This window comes from Enoplosus armatus, chromosome 16 (assembly GCF_043641665.1).
Source record: "Enoplosus armatus isolate fEnoArm2 chromosome 16, fEnoArm2.hap1, whole genome shotgun sequence".
Taxonomy (NCBI): Eukaryota; Metazoa; Chordata; class Actinopteri; order Centrarchiformes; family Enoplosidae; genus Enoplosus; species Enoplosus armatus.
The window spans coordinates 423,077-447,407 of record NC_092195.1 but is presented as its reverse complement, the minus strand read 5'-3'; the positions used below and the strand labels follow the sequence as shown (position 1 = coordinate 447,407).

Here is a 24,331-nt window from a genome sequence, read left to right as displayed (position 1 = left end):
CATGTTTAGTATGTAAAATCATGATTTGCAACATAACTATAGAGTTGACATAATAGCAGTTCAAAGTCAGAAATACTCAGCCATAACTCAAACTGTACAATTCAAGGGGCAATCAACCAGCATTCACTAGGGAAAAAAAGCCTCAAGTCCTTGCGTGTTCAATCATTTATTTACAAATGTCCTTAAATACATCTGCACATCAAGGGTTAAAAGCATTTTACAGAAAGGGGGGGGCAAACTCTCAGCCCATTTTCACAGGCTGACCATCTTTGAAGCTTGTAGCAGTCCCAACTCCTTAGATGAAGCACCTGTAAAGGGGACAATAAAGCTTAGGGTTAATGTCTCACTACCTTGGACTTCAGAGTCATTCATCCTAAAGACAAGTATTGACACCATCTCATCAATACTAACCTGGTCCATTCATCTAGTCTGAATTTCATCCAGTTTGGGCTGCCACAGTCTGACCTGACACGATAGAAATATCAGTGATTACGTCAAAATTACAGCACACACACACACACACCAGAAGCACTAACTGTCTGAGTGTCTCAGTGCGCTGCGAGTAGACTTCAGTTGAAAATCAGTTGAACCAAATAACTGCATCATCATTGACCAAACTCAGACACAAGTGCTACAAAATAAAAGCCCTTCTAAGCCTCATTTTATTACATCACTTCTCTGCAATGTTAGCCCAGTATAGTCCTAGATAGACTTTTGGCAAAGTCATTACTCATCCCACAATGCTTTTGAAATAAGATTGTCCAAGACCAATGGTGATGCCCATCACATGATTTAAACCCTACATGCTGCACATCTTAAGGGGCTTTACTTCCTGAGAAGTTTGTACTTACAGCGGTGGAACAGTCACACCATCTCCTTTCTGTCAATGAGTGGACAACCTACAAGACAAATTTACATCAATAAAAACAGCATGCCAAAAGAGGTTCAGGGCCCACTCCAGTGTGTTTGGATGCATTAGCCAATTTATTGCAATCACACTTCAGGCTTTGAAACACAGCTGGTAAAACTACTTTAACAAAGAAAGTCTATGGAAATCGTTCTAAGGTTCCAGATAACTAGGTGATGAGTTTTTACAATGTTTCAAAAACCTTAATTCACCTCCATTGTATTGAGGTGGCAGCAGAAATAAGCCGTAGTACGGTCTGCATGTCTTAATTATACATAAGGGTAAGAACATTTGTTGTAATTTGACTTGGGCACCTTTGAGATGGGTAATCCAATGAATTATATGCATCTACTATCAAAATTACATTTAAGTGATGCAGCACAAACATTAAGCCCATTGGTCCTTATGTGTCAGCGCAAGTCCAGCTGTATGATAAAGTCTACATGTTTGCAATTAATTAGTTATAACATGCCATCTCTTGTCTGGTTATGTGGTCAGTGCACTGTGAAGACATCTTCATGATTTTCTCAGAGACTCTAGTCTATGAAATCATCATTCCACATAACAGAAGAGCACAAAACGGAGGCTTTTAGGTCCCAGACTTACAGAGAAGAGGGGTCTCCATGTACTAGCCCTGGTAGAAACACCTGCTGAGTAGAGAGAAAACAGTTTTAGAACAAGGTCTAATCTTTACAGTTTGTTTTGAGAATAAGTAATATGCATGCTCAGTACACTGAGAAGCATGGTAAAAATCAGATCATATCACTTGTCTGGTTATGTGGTCAGTGCACTGTGAAGACATCTTCATGATTTTCTCAGAGACTCTAGTCTATGAAATCATCATTCCACATAACAGAAGAGCACAAAACGGAGGCTTTTAGGTCCCAGACTTACAGAGAAGAGGGGTCTCCATGTACTAGCCCTGGTAGAAACACCTGCTGAGTAGAGAGAAAACAGTTTTAGAACAAAGTCTAATCTTTACAGTTTGTTTTGAGAATAAGTAATATGCATGCTCAGTACACTGAGAAGCATGGTAAAAATCAGATCATATCACTTGTCTGGTTATGTGGTCAGTGCACTGTGAAGACATCTTCATGATTTTCTCAGAGACTCTAGTCTATGAAATCATCATTCCACATAACAGAAGAGCAAAAAACGAAGGCTTTTAGATCCCAGACTTACATAGAGCCGTCTCCATCTACTAGCCCTGGTAGAAACACCTGCTGAGGAGAGAGAAAACTGTATTAGAACCAGGTCTAATCTTTTTAGTTTGTTTTGAGAATCAGTAATATGCATGCTCAGTGCACTGTGAAAGAGCTTCATGGTATAATCAGAGACTCTAGTCTAGTGAATCATCATAGTAGCATATTTGTTTTCACAGCATCTCATCCTGATACTCACCCTCAGCTCATGGCTGTAGACTCAAGGTAGCAATACAGTACTCAGCAGTCTAAGAAAATTGTGTTCCTGTGCTCCTGAAAAAGTAGAGTAGATCATCTCATTACACAGTCATGTGTTTGTATGCTGTTAAAAATTTATTTGTTGTTTAATTGTGTTAGTCTCATGAACACACGATCACGGTCACTATAATCAATACTTTGGCTGCACATGGCTGTAAATGGTAAATTATCTCATTTATGCAGTGCTCGTCAACCTTCACTGTCTCATTCACCCATTCACACACCGATGGCGACCGAGCTGCCATGCGAGGTGCTGGTCTCCATCGGGGGCAACTTAGGGTTCAGTGTCTTGCTAAAAGGACACCTCCACATGAAGGGGGGAGCCAACTGTAGCACACATTTCACGTTTTTTTAATCTATCAAATTGTTTTTGTACAGCAACTAGGCATGAAGTCCATGAAGATTTAATTTCGCTACAAATAAATAAATAACTGCCTAGTCACAATTATTGGGGGTGGGACTGCACTGGGTAATTTACATAACCTCTGCATTTCTAAAAACTTCACTTATGTCCTGCAGAGGGTGCTGCAACCCTAGCTAACACCAGTGTCCTCACTTTTACTGCCATTTCGTTTCTGGGTGTGTAATTTGTACTGAAATCTATATCCAGTGATTAACAGCGTAACGTTAAACGTTATTTTCCCGAATACTACAGCTGTTAAAGTTGCATCGCTTAGCCCAAAGTTTCTCTAAACCACCATGGCCTTCTAACCACTCACCGTTTTCATCCATCTGGAAACGTGGTTCTCCAAGAGTTCCATAGACGCTTAGTCTTCGGTTTAGCAGACTCATCGAGGAGACTCATTTTACTGTCTGTAAGAGAACAATCCATCAACTCATCAACATTGGCGTTACAGTGTTAAGACTTATCGCCATGCCACGTGCTGACAATGGAATAAGCACTTCAGATGCTGCTTTCCGTCCCATTTAGTCCGACTAACACTATATACGTCTACAATGCCCATGAGTAAAAGACGAAAAGGCATTTATATTTGCCTTCCATTGTTTCCTATGAGCCATTATAATTTCTGACGTTAACCTACCTCGCAAAAAGTCACCAAGCAGAGGCTGAACAGTAGTTCGCCCGACGCTTATATACGCGGGTCCTTCACAGCGCCGCAGGCTTTTGGTGACCAGAATATTGCCTGTTTCTCACGTTCACCGAAATTGATAGTAAGCCTACACAAAGATACTCTATAACAGAAGATGACGCATTACAATCTTCGTCAACGGTATGAAATGGTATACAATTGACTGCTCTTTTTCGCCAGAAGGTTTATGACATCTATTTTGGTCTTGTTCCCACTCTTGTATTTTTTGGCAAGATATCTGTACATTTATTTCCCAATATATTGATTCAGAATTTTCTTTTTCTTATGAAAATATATTGGTTGTTTGTTTTTTACTTACCCTTCTGCCAAAAGAAAACAATAGTATATCGTCAATTTGATTTCATTACTTGCAAAATCACATATTCATAAATCTACGTTTCCCCATCATAAACCATCTTTTTAAATTTTTGAAAATTAATTCAAACAATACATTACGTCAAGCCTATATTCTAAAAATAGGAAAGCTATTAAAGCCTTGTACCGATGTACCCTGTATAACATTTCTGTATGTGTTGATTTATGATTTCTGTCTGTTTCTGATCACCTGGCATTATCTGTTTATGTATGTTTTGTATGTTCACCAAGCTGTTTGTTAATAATAAAAAAGGTATACACTTCCTGTTTCCTAAATTGACGTGGTTACCTCTCCGCCGCCTTATTTTGCCACTTGTTTTATTTTCTTTAATTCTAACCCTACTTTCGAGTCAAGCCGCAGCTCATCTCAAACAAGCCTGATAGCTGTGCTGCCAAATCTTGCGAGAATGTGTTGCTGAGACAGCGACAGGTCTCGAACAAAGTTAATTTTCTCCAGATTGGTCCGTCTGAAAAATGCCATTTTAGTGTCAAAATGTTCGGAAGATATGTGGCTTGTGAAAAATGGGTCCAATATTTACAGCGGTGACAACGGGACGAAAGAATCGGTCATAATCTGAAACGTTCACTTCTCCCATTGGCGTGAATAGACTCAGAACCTGCCGCGAGTCTGCTAAAGGGGCGGGGCAGTGGCGAAACCCACGTGACACTGATACAGGAAATTACTCTGAGTTGGGCTGTCTCCTTTTCTAAATCGTCTCTGGACTACATCAAATTATACAGCGAATACCATGAATGAAATGTACATTTCAAGAAAGGGAAAGTTCAGGAATATCTTTAATACATAATGGCTTACAGTCATGTATATTTACAATATGTGTTTATTTTCCTTTTAGGGTCCTTAGTTATAATAAAGTAAACTATGTGTCGTTTGAATTCATCAAATGTTCATCTAAGTGAATTTCTTATCAATGTTATGACTTCATATTAATAGAAATTGTCCAAAAGGAATACAAATAATACAGCTTACTGGGTACGAATAAGAATACAGCTATTATTTCAGTTTTTAATACTAATTAAGACTTTTACAGTTAAGATTTGGCATATATAACATAGCTCATTTCCAATATTTGGAATTAAGTTACCACGTACAAACGCCAGGAACTGTAGTTGAACTACAAGTACCACCTATCGTGACGCCTTTAATGGGTGCCAGGTTCTCTTGGGTTGGAAGGGAAAGTTGCATTTTAAGCACTACGTCCTATACCGGTTGTACAACACCTATCTGGCAACCCACACAGAACCCACTCTCACTGCTGTCGTCACTGAGGTCAGGTAGACAGAGCGAAGATGGCGACCGCCTACGAGAGATACAATTTGTAAGTACATATAATATAGTTAATTGTTTTTAAAATGCCTCTTTGTATTTCCTAGTTTTTTAAAAGGGAAAAAGAGGCGAAGCTTATGACTGAGGTAAAACCGGAGCTGGAGTTCAGAAGCAGCGTTAGGTTAGATGACACAGCGGCTGAAGTTCGCTAACAGGCTCGGCTGGTAGAGCAAGTCAAGTTTCGCTCCATACTCATTCATTATGAAGAATATCTTAGCATCATTGTGTAGACTCGGCAGGAGGTGCGTGTGGCTGTCAAATGCCCCATGTATTATTCCGCCAAATAAGGGATTTTGTCGTTTAGTGTGAACAGCAAGGCAGAAAGTTATATGCGTTAACCTAAGTTAGCTAGCTGCAAGGGGTTCTTTATGGGTTTGTCGTCAATTTTATATCAGGGTCAGTTCCATTCAGGGGTGGCAATGTGACAGTTGCTTTACAACGAAATGTGTTGATTAGGTCTCATGACTAACGAACTTCAGTCAGCTGCCATTGAACCACTGAACACTGAAATTTGGTGTTATCTAACGTTAGCTATTGCCGTCCAACGTTATAACTTTAATGAAAGTTGACAGTTTCTGTACTTTTCCAGACACGCCCTTGTTCAAACAAGTCACCTCATTCAAAGTGCGAGCTACCGAGCCCGACCAGTCTTTCCTGCCATCTGTACTGTGTCACTGGGCCGCACGGTGTCTTGTCAGTGTTGTTATCTTGACAGTTTTAGTTGGTGAAGATGCAAAGTGTTTCTCAGCCACACTGGACGTTTAAACTGAGAATTGTAAAGATCATACCACTGTTTTCATGTTATATCCCCGTCACAGTTACATAAATTACACATTGTGAGTTTTTAAGGCTCACATCCAAGCCCCAATATAAGTTTATGTTAAGGGGTTTTGCATTTCTCCACCTGCTACATCCTGGCATTGCGGAGAAGGCTTTGAAACAGTATTTAAACCATTGTGTTGGGAGATACAATTTAAAGAAAATATAATTTAATAGTTGAGTTTAGTAAATTGAAAGAAAAGTAATTGTCAACTATTTTCGTATTATGTAGACTATCTGATACAACTTTTACTGTTAACATAACTTGATCATCTGTGTCCTAGAGGTGAAGCCTACCTATACTTTAATTTTGGAGGAGCTCACTGACGATCCAAATCTTTGTCAAAACTTGCGCAATAAACAGCGCCTCTGCCATAAGCGTTCAGGGGAAACTGTCAACGTATCCGGTGGGAAAACCAGACTTTTAAAATTAAAAATTTTGTAAATGCAACGACTGGAATTGTTCGGTTTGAAGGGTGTACCAAACTGTGGGTCCTGAACAAAACAGTGTGGTGTGAAGACATGTAACCTTACCCTTATACTCCTATTAATGTTATAATGTACAGGCAGAATGGGGCTAAGATGCTCACACATTAGCTTCCACTCAACTGACAAGGTGTGAAAGTAGCTACGTGGTTAGATAGCTGGCTAATGTAGCAAACAAGTATGATAAACATGAGTGACATGACAGTTGTCACAAAATATGGGGACATTGTTTATTTACTTTCCAGCATCTCATCAGCTAGGTAACTCAGGAAGAGACTGGAAATCTGGACCTACTTCACCTGCCATATACTACCTCACTATTTATTCTTTAAATGTTTCAGTGCAATACATATATAGTCATACACAACAGTGCAATACATACATATGTGTATATATATATATATATATATATATATATATACACACACACACACACACATATATATATACATTGTTATTGTATATATTTTTTACTTTATTTTTCACTTAAATACTGTAAATGTGTATATTTTTTATTTTCTATTTCTTATTTTTATATTTTGTACAAACTTTTAGCTCTAAATTATGCTACTTTCTACTCTTGAATGGGAGCACCGGTACTGTACAATTTCCCCTGGGGATCAATAAAGTATTTCTGAAGAAGTTTGTTAAGTTTGCTGTTTTATGCTCCAAAATGCAAATGTTACTTTTGTGTTCGTAATGTGTCAATTCAGAACACGGTGGTTTATGTTGGTAATTGTCATTTCTGTGCTGGTTTGTAGTTTTAACCATTAGTAAGCTGACTGTTTCTTTGCACTATATTCTGTAAATCGGACAACATATACAGCAACACCAATATATCTGTGATAGGCTCATATTGGCTGACCAATAAATCGTTCGGGCTCTAGTAGTAAATGGGCATTGTCCTTAAACAGTTAGTGTCTCAGTAACTTCTACTTTGTGTTAGTGTAACATGTTCAGTGTGGTCTTTATTATGGAAGGTCAACAATAGAGTGTTTGTGCAGTTGTGTCACCACAGCAGCTGAGTGTTTCACTACATCACCCTGAGCTCCAAACGTCACTGCGGCTAAACAGGAGGTCACATTTTTCTGCTGCAGGGATTTAAAGCTGTATGTTACTCAAGCTCTATGATCTTTGGTCCATTTAACATATTGAATCAAGTGGCTTTGTAGGAGAGGTGCTGCCATACCAGGCTTAAGTTTGATAACCTTCATTTTCTCTCTCTCACCTTTACCTTTACCTTTTTTTCTGGATTTTTGCTTTTTATTCAGTAGTTTCGCAGTAGAAATAGACAAGAAATGTAAGGAGAGGGCAAGAGGATAACATAAAAGAAGGTCCCCACTAGGCTTGGGCGGTATGAAGTTATTACGGTATACCAGGGTATTTAGAGATCCCGAAGGTATGATTTTCAATACTGTCAAAAATACAGACAGAAGACAGCAATATTTCACTGTCTGCTGGTATACACCTCAGACCACTTTGCAACAGAGATGCCCCATTTGACTACTTTCTTGAGAGCCAGTGGGAATACAGGCTGCATCTGAATATTCCAAAAAACATACACCCCTCTTCATTTCATAACCACTTTTCCTTGACCTTGATGGAAAACATTGTGCTTCCAGGTCTGTCCACTCAGTTAGCATCCTTCCTTATCAAAAAGGCTTTTTGAAACCACCTTCAGTACGTTGCTCCACGCCATCTCAGCACGGCTCTGTTCTCACACTGCCACCACCAAGTGGTTGGGTTGTATTTTGATCCCATTTGGCGCTTGGCAGGTGTTAATTTCGGTGAAAATAACTGTTTTAATGTATAACGAACTGAACTGAACTGATATGAACTGGACTGCTGGGTGGAAACACGGCTAATGTTCACAGCTCCCATAGCTTTGAATAGCTTTGCATGGGCTTAGTGTAGGTGTACTGTGTTACGACAAGCTATTATGGGCACTCCAGATAGAACATGTTTCATCTTGGGCGCCCTATTGTTAACGGCATATACCACATAACAATGGAAGCAATGTGTACAACATACAACACCCTCTCTCCTTAGACCTATTCAGATAAGGGTTTATCTGAGGTCCCATGATGGCTGATGGTCAGTGAAAGTCAAGTGATGATTAGGTGCTTGTATTGTAATAGCACCAAAAACCAGTAAAAGGGGTGGAATTACCTGCAGCCTGTTGCACCAGCTGTACTTAAGTTTTCTCTTAAGTTAGGTTGCAAGGTCCCCACTGACGATAAGTTGAAACTAGTTTGATACTAAAGCTGCGTCGATATTTGGTTGCACCATGGAAACATATGGTTCATCTTAGCTACACAGGTGTAAAGTCCACACTAACCAGAATATTGTCACAGAAAATAACGTTTTCTCTTTTTCTGGCCAATACTGTGTTGACTCCCGTCTCCAATTGTCTTTGAACACTAAACTGGGACAAAGCATTGTATGACATGAGTCATATAAGCGCTGACATAATGATAGTGCTACTTAGAGGTAGAGTCCTCATTTTACTTGACCAAATACAAAAAAGTTATTGCAGGATTCGTTGTCATCAGCCTGCGCCAATGAATTGACTGCAGACCTTTTTTTTTTTTAAACAAGTTTTGAAGTCTTCTGAATGCAGTCTGATGACGTATATGATATGATGGTGACTTATATGTACTTATATGTATCACATCTATAAGCATATAGATAAATAAATTGATTGATTGATATATGCATGAGACATACATGGCCATATACACTATATATTTGTCATATCAGATTTATGGGATTGTTCCCGAAAAGGAGAGATTATGATATTAGCTTAGTACTGGAAAGTGGAAAAAAGTGGAGGCAACAGGAAATAATGAATGAATGAATGAAGAAATAATTAATGAATGAAAAGTATTTCTTTTAAAAGGATAAAGTGTGATCAGAGTGATGAGTATGACATGACTGTTGATGTACTGATTACTGTATTATTGTGAAGTTATCAAGACATCAGGTAAATCTGAAGAAAGTGTTTGCATTAAAAGAAACCGGCATCAACAGCAAATACAATTTGAAACAGATAAGAAAAAAGGGAAACCTCTAACAATGAGGAAATATACTTTAAGGACAGAGGAAATTAGAAATAAAGGCCGGATTCCATCTGCATTTTAGGTAAATAAAGGCCACAATTTGGAGGATAACGTCCCAAAGCCATATCTGTAGAACATTGGGATGTTTGGTGAACCTGACTAAATATTTCCAAGCTGTAATTTTACCCCTGGATGGAAAACCCTTAACGTCATCCTTGTTCTCTTCCAGGCACACAACCCCAGAGAAGTTCTTCATTGAGGCCTGCGATGAAGGGGCTGATGCTGTGCTGGCAATCGACAGGGTCTCAAATGAGATGACCCTTACAGGTAGACAGTGTTTGAAAATGTTATGACTGTGCATCAATTACACTACAAAGACAAAACTGTTTAAACTTTGGTTGAGACACGTATAGATGCATGTCTGAAATAAGGTCTGTGGTTAACACAAGCCTAAGAGGTTTTCACGTTTGTTCTACGACATAAAATACATCAGTAGATACCCCACTCGTGAATTTTGAACGTGTCTTAAAAAAGGTGGTTGCTAACAAGTGGCTAAATGAGACGACAGAGGTTGTCAGGGACATTAACGTCTTCATGCCCAACACAGAAAGTCATCTACTCACTAGTCCGCCATTACAGCCTCGTTGTGTTTACACTCTAAATCTATCTGTCTATATATCTATATCTATCTATATTCTCTTAAAAGTTAAGCTCAGTGGTGGTGAGGTGAAGTAACGCGACCGTGGTGTAGTTCCTTTATAGCCTAACGTTAGCTTTTTACTTCTGGCGATTCCATTTACGTTTCAAAAATCATAAAAGTGGTGTTCATTAGTGAAGATTAACTTGCTGAACAAAACGTGTAAGAATCATAAACTTTTGTTTTGCCACAGAGCTTATTTTCTGCAATAATCCAGAATCCCATGGAACAATCCCATTGGCTTTTTGTCAAGGGAACCAGGGCGATGCTAACTTCCTGGTTGGCCTACAAAAATATGTCATTCCTGCAACACAATCAGAAAAATCTAAAAATCTAGGACAAGATTTTTTTGCCTGTATGACCACAGGTTTTCAACACACAGTATATATCTGTTCAAATGGACTGGAGAGTGTCAGTACTCCAGGGTTATAAGAACCATATTGGTGAGACATTCTGAGCCTTAGCACTGTCAAAAGGGGCACTGATATTGTAAAACCAAACAAAGCTGTTGTTTGTAGATTGATCATCAACAGAATTGGACTCTGTGAAGAATATGTGCGAAACATCAATGTCTACACATGCCTATTTTAGGGCTACTGTCCCACCTAAGCTTTCTCCAGGTGCTTTTAGGAGATTTCCACATTAACCTCTACAACACCCTGTCATCATACAGTCATATGCTTCCTCCTTTTCCTATCTTTGTGGAACATGATTAGTGCTGCTGGTAATTCTTCAATAGTTATTTGTTTAAGACCTGATCTTTCAGCAGATCTTTGACATGCAATTTTGTTATAATGAAGCTTGATGATAGGTTTAACAAATTCATTTTCATACCTCTTTTTAAACACAAACGCATAATCAGTTAATCATTGTGTTGTCAATCTGCTTTACATTTAATAGTTGAAGCCCATCGCAGGACATCCAGATCAAATAGAAAGTGCTACTCATTTTATAAAGCATCACATGTTTTAACCATTGTGGTGCTTTCACAGGTAAAAAAGATGTTCCTCCCTCAGCAGTCACCAGGCCTATATGTGGCATTATGGGAACCATTCGCCTGGTAGCAGGTAGGTACTACGGTGATACAGCATTGTGTTGTCAGTGCTCTATTAAGCATGTCTTTGAAGCCTGTACAATAAAACAGCTGTGACTGACCACTTACACCACACAGGTATGTACCTGATCGTCATCACCAGGAAGAGGAATGTGGGCAGCCTCCTGGGCCACGCTGTGTGGAAGGCTGTAGATTTTGACGTGATCTCTTATAAGAAGACAGTGCTGCATCTCTCAGAGATCCAGGTCAGTCAATGTTAGTGGTGATGTGTTTGCTGATAGGAATTATTTTCCACATAAGAACTGTTTGATTACAACCTCAAGTCAATGTCTTTTCAAAAGTGACTTTCAATGTCCTGGCCCTTTCAGAGGTGGAAAAAAAACATACCTTTGAACAATTCCAGAGCTGTCTTAGTTACTGCTTACTTGGCTAGCAGTTTTCCCATGCTTTTAGTCTGGACTCTTTCTGGACCTATCGCTGTACTGGACACAATCGAATTAAACTGACGTTATTTTCTTCTAACTCTAGGTGAGATGTTGGCATGTTCTTTTACCTTAAAACCCCCAAAAACTTGGCTTCAAATATTTGATATTTCTCTGCAACATAAAATATTTACAATCTTATTTGGTAAGAACTCACCAAACCGTCCGTAAGTAGTAAGAGTATATGCAATTCCATTCTTGGGCCAATTTACCTCAAACAATTATCACCACCAAGGAACTAAATTATAACAGGGATTCTTCAAGTTCAAATTATAAAATTGTGTGAACTACTAACCCTAACTCTGCCCTGAGACAGCTGGATGTCCCAACATTTGGATTTTTTTCTTCTTTTGCTCTCCTATGTCCTCAATCCATTTCCTTAGGATTTCTGATTTTGGCTGTCCGATGGTTACTGTTAGATAGTCCAGTATACTATCACACTCTTTCTGTGGAATGGTTTGGAAATTAAGACAACTTGTATGGGTGTGTTGACAGTCTCTCTGGGTGAGACCTCATGTTTCAGGATCAGTCATTCTTTGCAGTCTGGAATCACACTGTGCTATCTAATTTCAGTAAAGCAGGCAGTGCATTATTAATCTGCTGCTGCTTCTATTCTTTGTATATTAATAGAAAGAGCTATGTAGTTCATGGGAAAACATATGATGCAGTGTAGAAATGGCAATGGGCAAACAATAGACTGTTGGTTGTAATAGATTAGAGTGTGCAGCTTTTATCAAGCAGATAACACTTCTGTTTTTCTACAAATAATTTGTAACAAGTACAAACTAGTCTGGAAGTATAGTCACTGGTCAAACTAGAGCTGATCTAGTGAGTGAACAGTGAAAGGGTGGAGGTGTAACCTCAGGCTTCACTCTCTGTGCTAACTGGCTTAGCAGACAAATCCTATTAGCCCAGCAGAGATGCACAAAGCTTAAATCTGTATCTTTTAAACACATTGCAGTGGCTTTTATGCCTTTTAGCCCTAGGCTATAAAGCATTATGATTTTACGACCTCATGACCTTCCTTCCAACAGCACCCTCAGTGCTTGCACATTTTAAGCCCTGCTGGTGGTACAGCAGGTACATCCAAATCTTTAAACTCTATTATTTTACTAGTAAGTTATCAGTTTATTGTGCCACAGCAATGCTAGGATTCATGTTACCTAGCAAAGACTGGTACTGTATATTATTACCACATTTAAAATCTGCGGTTAAAAGAGAGATGGTATCAGATTGGTACACTTGGTACTTGGATGGGTGCATCCTTAACATATACAGTACCAGTACGACATATGAGTATGCAGTTCCCTGCTCTCTGTTTTTTCTTGAAAATTAAAAGGCAGTTTTCTTTCCTCTCCTAGTCTCAGGAGAACAAGACGTTCCTGACCATGATTAACAATGTGCTGACTACAGACGGCTTCTACTTCTGCACTGACTATGACCTGACACACACTCTGCAGCGGCTGGCCAACACCAGCCCTGACTTCCAGGAGATGAGTCTGCTGGAGAGGGTGAGAAGTCCACACTATATTCATGTAGTTATTGTAAATAAGTCAAACACTTGTGCATTCAAGTGTTTTTGGTCAGAAATACCAATTAGACCCTGAATTAAACACACACACTGTAGTTTATATTGACTCAAGCCCACATACACCGTCCTGCTACCCCACCCAGCTAAAACGAATGCAGTCTAATACAACAGTCCTGCAATAAATCCTGCCTTCATGACAGTTATAATGTTCCGTTTTTTTTAATCTGTGTTAGAGAGGTGTTGAATCAACTGAATGATCATTTTGGAGGCTGCTGTTGAATTGTATTGTATTGTAACAAAAAGTATTGTACTGAATCAAACAACCAATCAGGGTTAGCTAGCACGTAACTGGCCAATCACATCGACTCTGTACAAACGACGGCTTCTACAGAAGACTCCACCTTTCTGGATTGGAGTGTGAATCAGAAGGATCATAGTTTCTATGTAGATTTTTTTAATTATAAATCTGTGACAGTGCATTAACTTGCCAAAATTACTGTTAACATTTTTCACATTTTTTTTTAAACATAATTTTTCACTTATATAGAGCCTTTCAACCTTCACGGTTCTCAAAGCGCCTTACGGTTAAGTCACATTCACCCATTCACTCACACATTCACACCACCAATGGCGACCGAGCTGCCTTGCAAGGTGCTGCTCTCCATCTGGAGCAATTTAGGGTTCAGTGTCTTGTTCAAGGACACTTCGACATGACGGGGGCAGCCGGGGATCAAACCCCCAACACGCTCTATCTATAAATTATTTGTGTATAACAACCATAGCTACTTAGCTAATGACTTAAAAATGATCATTATTATAAAGTGTTGCCATATGCTTTTGCTTCTGTGACTTGTGAATAATGTGTTGATGACTTAATCTGTGAATCATGTTGTTTGGGATTTTCAGGCAGATCAGAGGTTTGTGTGGAATGGGAACCTCCTGAGAGAACTGGCTGCGCAGCCAGAGGTAATGCATATGATTGTTGACCCGTGGCCCATTTGTTTTTCAGTCATTCTTGTGAATGTTTTTGCGCCTATTTTATTTAATTAGAAAAAGTGTCACTATTTTTCCATAGCTTCATAGGTTTGCACTTCCTGTTGTCCATGGATGTATCCTTTTGACTCAATGTCTTATATTTTCAAATGTATTAGTGGAGCATAGAGCATCTTACCTTGTCCTTAAGATACTTTCCCAAGCAAATGCCTTTCCTTGACCCTCTTGGTCCAGTCATCGTCATGAAACCATGTCGTATAAACGGAAAGATCTTTGAGTGGATCCTCATATCCAGGAGAAGCTGCTTCCGGGCTGGCGTCAGATACTACGTTCGAGGTAAAAAAAACAAAACAAACAAACCCTGCAGTGTGACACTGAAGCATCGTCTTTGTTGAACTGCACCAACAAGTGTGGAGTTACGTCTTGACTAGTGGAGAGCAAAGGAGCTTATAGTAGTTGTAGTCTCCAGTGCCTTGTAGTATGTGAGCCTAGATCAGCTTCTCTTGCTCCAATCAACAGTAACAGAAGGTAACATTGTCTACCTCGCTACTGACAGGACTACGGACACTACTGACTGCTCATGGATGTTTTCTGTTCTGCTGTCTCCGCAGGCATTGACTCTGAAGGCCATGCTGCTAACTTTGTGGAGACTGAGCAGATAGTTTTGTATGAAGGAGCAAAGGCTTCATTTGTAGAGGTAAGTATGAGGGTCAATTTAAAGGCCATTTGAATTGTGAATCTGGCTTTTTCTACATCTTTCTGTGTCACTTTTAGTTCAGATGTTAAAGCATTTAAGTTTGAGAAGTGCAAGACTTCAGAAATTACTTTTCAAGACAAACTATTTTTTTCATCCCCAGACACGGGGCTCCATGCCCTTTTACTGGAGTCAGAGGCCCAACCTCAAATACAAGCCTAAACCTATAATCAGCAAAACCACCAATCACGTAAGAGCAGGCGTTTCTGTGGGCTTTTTTAAAATAGTAATAAGTGTGAAAATCTGACCACTTGAAAAATTTGTACAGATGGATGGTTTCCAGAGGCATTTCGACTCTCAGCTCCTCATCTATGGGAAGCAAACTATTCTGAACCTGGTGAGGACCCCTTTTTTTTCTTTCAAGTTTTTTGTCAGCATTTGTTGAAAAGCAAATGTAAGCAAAGGCTAATTTGTGTTTACTCGTTTTTCAGGTGAATCAGAAGGGCTCAGAGAAGCCACTAGAACAGGCCTTTGCCAAGATGGTGTCTGGCATGAACAATGGTATGCTCAAGTAAGTGTCACTCAAAGCTTTCTCTAGTTTTTATGCTCACTGAGTACGCAGTCACTTATGGAGGTGGTGGAGGTTTTACTCACAGCACGAATGTGTATAGATTTAACAAATAGCCTTCAGCAGTAGAGATAGACTTATTTAGACTTTTAGAGGCCATTTTGTGTTAGTTTTAGTTTCAGTTGGACTTTGGATAGAGTTATTTTGTATACAAGAATGCATCGCTTCGTGTAACTATCTTTCCTTGTAACCCTGTTACTTAAGTTCATATAAACACACTGAGTGTGTTAGTGTTCAGTGTTTGGTAGACATTTTCACTTTCCATTTAGCTCTCCTTGAGAACTGTAATGACTATGTTTATTTCTGCCACCTCTTTAACGACGAATAATAGAAAACATTTTTAAAAAAAAGTCTCCTCCTAATCTCCTCCTAATCTAACCATAGCGACATTGTCTCCTATGTCCTCAGTTACATAGCCTTTGACTTCCACAAAGAGTGCAGCCACATGAGATGGGACCGTCTCCAGATCTTAGTGGATGCTGTTGCTGAGACACAAGATGAATATGGGTAACTTAACCAGCAGCTGCTCTGGGTTGATATCTAATTGTGTACTGTGAAAGAATATTCAGACCTTTTTTTGCCTGTGTGTAGTTACTTCATGGTGAACTCAGAGGGGAAGACGGTGGCCCAGCAGAAAGGAGTCTTCCGCAGCAACTGCATGGACTGCCTGGACAGGACCAACGTCATCCAGAGCCTGCTGGCCCGACGCTCCCTACAGTCTCAGCTTCAGGTATTTTTTTTTTAACCCCACTACTGCTTAAGCCTCGAAGAATTGCAAAATAATCATACAATTATTTCACAATGTAGAGTTTAATGGCAATTACAGCCCTTAGTTGCTGCTAGTGTGCTTCAGACTGCTAATGTTATCACTTTTCCCAATTCAGCGTTCATCTTAATGCTGTACATAATATGCATATGTGTCACACAGTAGTCGGTGTCAATCCAATTTTTTGATAAAACAATCCCAACTAAAGTCCACTCAGTTCTCTCTCTAGAGCTTTCAGTCATATCCATCAGTGGATGGAGTTTGTTTAGTTGTCATTTAGATGGATCTATTGATATGCGAGCTCACTAGCTATTATGATTTGTATTAAATGTTCATTCTCGACCTTGCAAATGGTAGTTTGACAAAACAATGTCAACTCAAGATCTTTTCTTCATGGATGGATTGACAGTCATTAAACATTAAAAACTAAAAGTTTAAAACCTGAAAACTTAAAGCAAAGAAAAAAGCTGCTAAATGAGTGATTTGAGTGTATATCACATCTGTAAGCATATAGATAAGTAAATAAATTGATTGATATATGCATGAGATAAACATAGACGTATACACTATATATTTGTCATATCAGATTTATGTATGGGGTGGTTCCTTATAGAGAAATATCTCATATACCTCATCAGACTCCATCTAGAAGATGTTAAAACTTGTTTTTAAAAAAAGTCTTATTTCTGAATTAAAGTGGACAGCTCCCAGGACGTATGTGCACACCTTGCATTAACATGCGCCTCCAAATGCCTCTCGAGTGACCACTTGTAATCAGATCTCACTTCCCTGCTCTATATGCAAATAAACACGTACATAATTTCTGTTTGCAAAGAGCAATTTCATTGTTGTTTTTAACCTGAAACAGGATCAGAATCAGAAATACTTTATTGATCCCGGGGGGGAAATTATACCGGTGCTCCCATTCAAGAGTAGAAAGTAGCATAAATTTAGAAATAAAAGTATGTACAAAAATAAGATATAAAAAACAAGAAATAAAACAAAAAATACACATTTACAATATTTAAGTGAAAAATAAAAGTAAAAAATATATACAATAACAATGTATATGTATGTGTATATATATACACTATATTGCCAAAAGTATTCACTCACCCATCCAAATAATTGAAATCAGGTGTTCCAATCACTTCCATGGCCACAGGTGTATAAAATCATGCACCAAGGCATGCAGACTGTTTCTACAAACATTTGTGAAAGAATGGGTCGCTCTCAGGAGCTCAGTGAATTCCAGCGTGGTACTGTGATAGGATGCCACCTGTGCAACAAGTCCAGTCGTGAAATTTCCTCGCTCCTAAATATTCCACAGTCAACTGTCAGTGGTATTATAACAAGGTGGAAGCGATTGGGAACGACAGCAACTCAGCCACGAAGTGGTAGGCCACGTAAAATGACAGAGCGGGGTCAGCAGATGCTGAGGCGCATAGTGCGCAGAGGTCGCCAACTTTCTGCAGAGTCAATCGCTACAGACCTCCAAACTTCATGTGGCCTTCAGATTAGCTCAAGAACAGTGTGTAGAGAGCTTCATGGAATGGGTTTCCATGGCCGAGCAGCTGCATCCAAGCCATACATCACCAAGTGCAATGCAAAGCGTCGGATGCAGTGGTGTAAAGCACGCCACCCCTGGACTCTAGAGCAGTGAAGACGCGTTCTCTGGAGTGATGAATCGCGTTTCACCATCTGGCGATCTGATGGACGAGTCTGGGTTTGGCGGTTGCCAGGAGAACGGTACTTGTCTGACTGCATTGTGCCAAGTGTAAAGTTTGGTGGAGGGGGGATTATGGTGTGGGGTTGTTTTTCAGGAGCTGGGCTTGGCCCCTTAGTTCCAGTGAAAGGAACTCTGAATGCTTCAGCATACCAAGAGATTTTGGACAATTCCATGCTCCCAACTTTGTGGGAACAGTTTGGGGATGGCCCCTTCCTGTTTCACATGACTGTGCACCAGTGCACAAAGCAAGGTCCATAAAGACATGGATGAGAGAGTTTGGTGTGGATGAACTTGACTGGCCTGCATAGAGTCCTGACCTCAACCCGATAGAACACCTTTGGGATGAATTAGAGCGGAGACTGAGAGCCAGGCCTTCTCGTCCAACATCAGTGTGTGACCTCACAAATGTGCTTCTGGAAGAATGGTCAAAAATTCCCATAAACACACTCCTAAACCTTGTGGAAAGCCTACCCAGAAGAGTTGAAGCTGTTATAGCTGCAAAGGGTGGACCGACGTCATATTAAACCCTATGGATTAAGAATGGGATGTCACTTAAGTTCATATGCGAGTCAAGGCAGGTGAGCCAATACTTTTGGCAATATAGTGTGTGTGTGTGTATGTGTATATGTATATATTAAATACATATGTATATACATATATGCATGTATTGCACTGACATTTAAAGAATAAATAATGAGGAGGTCACTCAGAGGGAGGAGTTGAGCAGTTTGATGGCCACAGGCAGGAATGATTTCCTGTGGCGCTCTGTTGTACATTTGGGAGGAACGAGACTCCCACTGAAGGTGCTCTTGTGTCTGACCAGTACATCATGGAGGGGATGTGAGACATTGTCCAAGATGACCCGTAGCATGGACAGCATCCGCCTCTCTGCCACCACCATCAGAGAGTCCAGCTCCACCCCAACAACGTCTCTGGCCTTGCGGATCAGTTTGTTTAGTCTGGAGTCCGCCACCCTCAGCCTGCTGCCCCAGCATGCAACAGCATAGAGGATGGCACTGGTCACCACAGACTCATAGAACATCCTCAGCATAGTCCGGCAGATGTTGAAGGACCTCAGCTGCCTCAGAAAATAGAGACGGCTCTGGCCCTTCTTGTAGAGGGCATTGGTGTTATATATATCACCCCTACCGTGATATATACCTTTACCGTCTGTGCTTCAAATTATACCGTGACATAAATTTTAGGCCGTACCGTCCCGCCCTAATATGCAGTCGTAAATAAATACCCACAGTTGGGGTTCGGTTCATCTCCTGCTATGGTCTTGACCGCTCCAAAGGTCATTCTAACAGACACATTTACAGTAGACATACTGGAAAATATATTCTGCCATATTACGTATGTGAAGTAGTTGTGATTGATTTGTCATGCTACTGTTTCCTGATAAGCTGATAACCTTAACATTTTGACCATATTTTGGCAAAAATCGTATTGTTTCAAAGATACCAAACAAATGGATATTAGCAAATAGGTGGATTGTGCCAATTTTGGGTGGTGTATCCCTTTTCAGTTCAAGTTTTCAGCCAACGGGTGTAAATCGCATTTTTGTCATGGATTTGGTCTTATATTTTTGAGACACAAACAAATTAATCAGTATATGTATGGTGCCTGTGTGTCCACAGAGGATGGGGGTTCTGAATGTGGGTCAGCGGATTGAAGAGCAGGCTGAGTTTGAAAAGATCTACAAGAATGGTAATGTCTTGTGCATGCTCGACTTTTAGCACGTGTTGTGTCATTAGTAGAAACTGTAGCCTCTGAGTGTGCCCTCACTGTTATCTGTGTGTGTGATCTCTAACCAGCATGGGCTGACAATGCCAATGCATGTGCTGTACAGTATGCAGGGACTGGAGCCTTGAAAACAGACTTCACAAGGTACAGTACTGTAACAACCACACACCAGTTGACTAATATGTGTCTTGTCTTCTGGGGCTTTTATCAGGGTTGTTGTTGTTTAATCATGGTTCATTTCTCCATCAGAACGGGGAAGAGGACCAGGTGGGGGCTGCTGATGGATGGCTGGAACTCTATGATCCGCTACTACAAAAACAACTTCTCTGATGGATTCAGACAGGTATGATGTCGATGACATGATTTTGTTGTAGATACATCATCACTGACATAATGAGTACAGTCACAGTAAAATCCACTGTTTCAGTCTTAATGCCCAGTCACAGACTGTGTAGAGAACTCAGACTAAATTAGACACAAAGCTTCCTTGAATCTGGCAGTGACAAGCATCTTACATCAACAGATTTAATAAATGGTAAATAGCTACTTTTGTCCAAAGCGCTTCACAAGGTTTTTGCCACTCATTCACGTACACACTCACACACAGATGGCAGCAAGCTATCACACTGGGTGCTGGCCAACCTTTGGAAGCAAGTTGGGGTTCAGTGTCTTGCACAAGGACACTTATGTCCACATGTGGACAGGCACATAATGATTTGAAAACTATACACCTTTTCTATAGTAGAATATCTTGTTGTTCAAGTTGCATTGTAGTCTCTTGGAAATTAAGACGAGCAAAAAATTCCACATAATACTTCTGTGCATCTCTGTCTCCTGCTTATGCCGCGCTATAAGCTCCAAGCCATCGTATAGCAAGCTTTCGCCCTTTAACCTTTCATGTTTAACATGTGGTTAAACATGTTGGTTTCAGGATTCCATTGACCTGTTTCTGGGTAACTTTGCTGTCGATGAGTCAGATGGACCCACTCCTCTTCGAGTGCAGAAGGACTGGAAGTTCCTCACGGTACAGCACATGAGTACAACATTTTCCTGTTATCAGCAGCAGCAGCAGCAGTGAATGTGACCGTTTAAGTCTAATCCTTTGAATCCTGCTCTTTTTGCAGCTGCCCATCATTATGCTGGTGGCATTTTCCATGTGCATCGTCTGTCTTCTCATGGCTGGTAAGTTTGTCTCTGCTCAGACTACACTCATATCATCTATGGTTCAAGCAGAACTGCTGAAATCTCATTCTGTGAACAGTTCATTTAAAGCTACAGGAAATTCATATTTGTGATTGAATAGGTCTTAATGGTGTTGGTGGCTTTGCTATTAGCTACAGCTATTTCTGAATGATACAAATGGTAGTAATGGCACGTAGCCTCTCCTCGAAGGCATTCATGGTGTTGCGCTCATTTGTGCACCAGAAGAGTGGGTGTGTGGGTAGTCAGTTTAGGCTGCGGCAGTGGCCGAAAAAAAACAAAAAAACAGCTCAACTGCCACACAACCACACGATGATTGCCGCAATGCCGGATATGGTCTGAATGCAGCCTAACACAGGTAGTTAGGCAGGAAGGAGAAGTGTAATCCCTGCCTACTTTCACACCTCCACACCCCTGACCAGTAGCCTCTAAATTAATTTCTGTGCCAGAGCCACAGAGTAAGTTTAGCTTTGTTAGTGTTGTTATTGTTCAATAAAATTTGGTCTACAAACTGCTTATTGAGTGGACATCTGTTGAATTTCTATCCAAAGCTGAAGACATATGCTTTAGACCAAAGCAGGAAAACATGCTTCGGCTTGCTACATGTGTATAGTGCGAGTGAAACGCAAGGTGTTAACGCTGCCTGTGTAGCTAGCTATACTGATTTAAAATGGAAGTGAATCCGTTCTGTCAGACGTGTGTGAGATTGAACGACTGAAAACTGCGGCTGAAACACTTGTGCCTGTGTCGACAGGCCTTTAGCTGAAGAGCTTCAGATGACGGGTACTTACTGTGGGTTTTGAAAACCAACATAAATTACTGCTATTTGTCTTCCAGGCGACACATGGACAGAGACCCTGGCCTACGTGATGTTCTGGGGGGCCGCTAGTGCGATTACAGCCACTATCATCCTGTTTAATGGCCAAGACTTTGTGGATGCCCCCAAACTGGTTCACAAGGAGAAGATGGACTGAGTGTGTGTGTGTGTGTGTGTGTGTGTGTGTGTGTGTGTGTGTGTGTGTGTGTGTGTTTGTGTGTGTGTTTGTGTGTGTGTTTGTGTGTGTGTTTGTGTGTTTGTGTGTGTGTTTGTGTGTGTGTTTGTGTGTGTGTTTGTGGGTGTGTGGGTGGGTGTGTGTGTGTGGGTGTTTGTGTTCGTGAAGAGATACTGGGCCCAGCAGGCTCATATACCTTGTCATCTTCACCATCTTCTACCCCAGGTCTGGACTCTAGCCTGATCTGCTGCCTCCATACTACTGGACTTTATTATCCAAAACCATTTTTCTGCAACTTGTCCCGCAACATATTTTCCAATCCTTCTTAAGACACACACTCCTTCACATGGTTTACATTTAATTCCCTACATTCCTCATACTGTATCTTTAGGTTGGTTTTGCTTGTTTGTTGGTTTTGTTGGAGTTATGTTGTCAGTTATACCGAGGGTCTGTGATGTTTCAGTATTCTTTAGTTTCCACAAAACAATACAATGGCTCACAGCACCTCTACGGCATATTTTCTTATTTGTTTACCATTCTTATAAATGAAAGAACAATTATTTCTTTCTCAGAAAAATGTTATAGCTAGCATTTTTCTATTGTGTTTTATTACACACCTCTTAGTTAAAGCCCCTGCACACCCACACAGGTGTTTTCAGTTACTCAGTCAGGTGCCAGTCTGAAATTACGTGATGTCATCAAATTCTACATACTAATTAAAATTATAAATGTTGTAAGATGCACTAGACCTGCTACAGGTACAACGAAAACAGAACAGAAGAGTGAGGGTCAAGTTGAGTTTGTACATGTACACAGTCCTGAGTAGAGGACTAACTAAGTCTAAACTAAACAACACAAGTTAAAACTCCTGTGTGAGTGGACTATGGGTGTAAAGAGGCTTTAAAGCGGCAGTAAGTTGTGGCGAACGTGTTGGCAAACAGTCACTAACGTTGTCCGTTTGGTGTTCGGCAGGTACTGTTCAAGTTATCGGAGCGTTTTCATTGCAAACAGCTGCCTGCTGCTGGAAATGAGTTTTATAAGAGCCACAAAACCGTGAGCTGAAAGAAGCTTAAAAAGCTCTGTAGTGCTTCAGAGTAGGTGATAATTCTCTGTGGGTTTGTCACTACAAATGGCCCCTTTCACATAGTCATTTGATCCACTATTAATATAAAAATATTGACTCGTGCAGCTTTTAAGATACTCAATGTAATTATATTCATCCGCAACAGAGGATTTATTAATGTCAATTAACCCTAAACAGTCACACTCAAAGATGTGGCACTTAAACATGCACATATTGAAACACCTGATGTAGCTAACTGATAAAGAAGCACTCTACACAGTATGCACCTGTTGAGTTTTGAATGTAACAAGCCTTACAAACTTGTGTATGAAATATAAATATCTGGCTAATCCGTATGTAACTGGAGTAAACAGTATGTCTCCCTATTAAGCTAACTTGGAAGAGTATCTTCGATGATTTTCGCACTTTTGGAGAACGATGAAATGTGCTGCCTGCATACAACTGTCAACAATTTGTCTATTTGTATTGCGTGTTGCTATTGTTTTTTTTGTTTTTTTTTTCTCAGCCGAAGTCTTCAATTTGTTCAGCGATTGAAATAGGTCTGGTGGTGTATTTACGTTTTTTTTTTTTTTTTTGTTAAAACCAGTGGAGAAACTATTGACCAATTTAGACCTTTCTAGGGAGGATTAAGAATGAGGAGGTCCTCTTCCTACATCTCTAGTTAGCGACTTGGCTACATGGAAAAAATGGCAACAGAAAAATTAGCCAGAACAGTGTCGACATGTGTGGATGACGTATCCTAAGTCACCTCACAGACATAACTCTTTTTAAATTGCATTTGGAACTGCTCCTAGAAACTACTAACACAGCTTTGGCGACTCAAAATTATATTGCCTGGACCTTTTTTTTTTTTTTTTTTTTTACCACGATATCCTGAGCGCACAACATGCTTCTATTTCTATCTCTGTCAACATACTGTTACTTTTCGATAACTTCATTGTCTTTTTTCTCGAGATACCAAATTACTGTGTGCTAATTTATCTGTGGTTAATGATTTAATCGTATCTCATTATCTTGACAACAACTATAACAAATGGTTCACCTATTTTTTTAATGCCTTTTATCCTAAGATAATTTTATTTGTAGCCTTATAAGCCTGATATCACATTCGTGTTACCAATTTCCATTTTTTTTCCCCAATCGGTAGCAGTCTGGTCTACGTCATTTTCAGTGGGCAAAGAAGCAGCGGTAGT

The 24,331-nt window shown here is 40.0% G+C and overlaps 1 protein-coding gene, 1 long non-coding RNA gene and 3 other non-coding genes across 12 annotated transcripts; 1 reads left to right on the top strand and 4 right to left on the bottom strand.

Annotated features, from left to right (window-relative positions):
* Positions 1-150: 150 nt before the first annotated feature.
* Positions 151-3,469, bottom strand: LOC139298979 (uncharacterized). Of its 8 annotated transcripts, none has more exons than XR_011598767.1 (9): positions 3,411-3,469; positions 3,087-3,180; positions 2,309-2,382; positions 2,090-2,130; positions 1,802-1,845; positions 1,514-1,557; positions 852-899; positions 412-465; positions 151-308 (listed from the first exon to the last, which is right to left on the bottom strand). It is a non-coding gene; the product is annotated as an uncharacterized lncRNA (long non-coding RNA). The 8 variants fall into 8 exon arrangements; XR_011598766.1 differs by having other exon boundaries at positions 1,802-1,842; XR_011598762.1 differs by having other exon boundaries at positions 2,090-2,127.
* On the bottom strand, positions 1,399-1,467 carry LOC139299539 (small nucleolar RNA SNORD52). Its single transcript, XR_011598824.1, has one exon. It is a non-coding gene; the product is annotated as a small nucleolar RNA SNORD52 (small nucleolar RNA).
* LOC139299538 (small nucleolar RNA SNORD52) lies at positions 1,687-1,755 on the bottom strand. The gene has a single exon (XR_011598823.1). It is a non-coding gene; the product is annotated as a small nucleolar RNA SNORD52 (small nucleolar RNA).
* Positions 1,975-2,043, bottom strand: LOC139299537 (small nucleolar RNA SNORD52). Its single transcript, XR_011598822.1, has one exon. It is a non-coding gene; the product is annotated as a small nucleolar RNA SNORD52 (small nucleolar RNA).
* A 1,662-nt stretch (positions 3,470-5,131) lies between the features above and the next one.
* On the top strand, positions 5,132-22,151 carry sacm1la (SAC1 like phosphatidylinositide phosphatase a). Its single transcript, XM_070921650.1, has 20 exons — positions 5,132-5,170; positions 9,772-9,869; positions 11,232-11,306; positions 11,411-11,538; positions 13,137-13,286; positions 14,213-14,272; positions 14,382-14,415; positions 14,534-14,635; positions 14,911-14,996; positions 15,157-15,243; positions 15,322-15,390; positions 15,485-15,564; positions 16,030-16,128; positions 16,213-16,351; positions 19,757-19,826; positions 19,934-20,006; positions 20,112-20,205; positions 20,794-20,886; positions 20,987-21,044; positions 21,900-22,151. The coding sequence occupies exons 1-20, from the start codon at positions 5,142-5,144 to the stop codon at positions 22,034-22,036; spliced, it is 1,761 nt and encodes a 586-aa protein (XP_070777751.1). The 5' UTR covers positions 5,132-5,141; the 3' UTR covers positions 22,037-22,151.
* Positions 22,152-24,331: the final 2,180 nt, after the last annotated feature.

Bases quoted from the DNA above. Each gene is read 5' to 3' on its own strand.
- sacm1la (XM_070921650.1), top strand. From the start codon at position 5,142: ATGGCGACCGCCTACGAGAGATACAATTT. The intron at 5,171-9,771 runs GTAAGTACATAT...GTTCTCTTCCAG, and splicing joins GCCTACGAGAGATACAATTT to GCACACAACCCCAGAGAAGT. The intron at 11,307-11,410 runs GTAGGTACTACG...TACACCACACAG, and splicing joins AACCATTCGCCTGGTAGCAG to GTATGTACCTGATCGTCATC.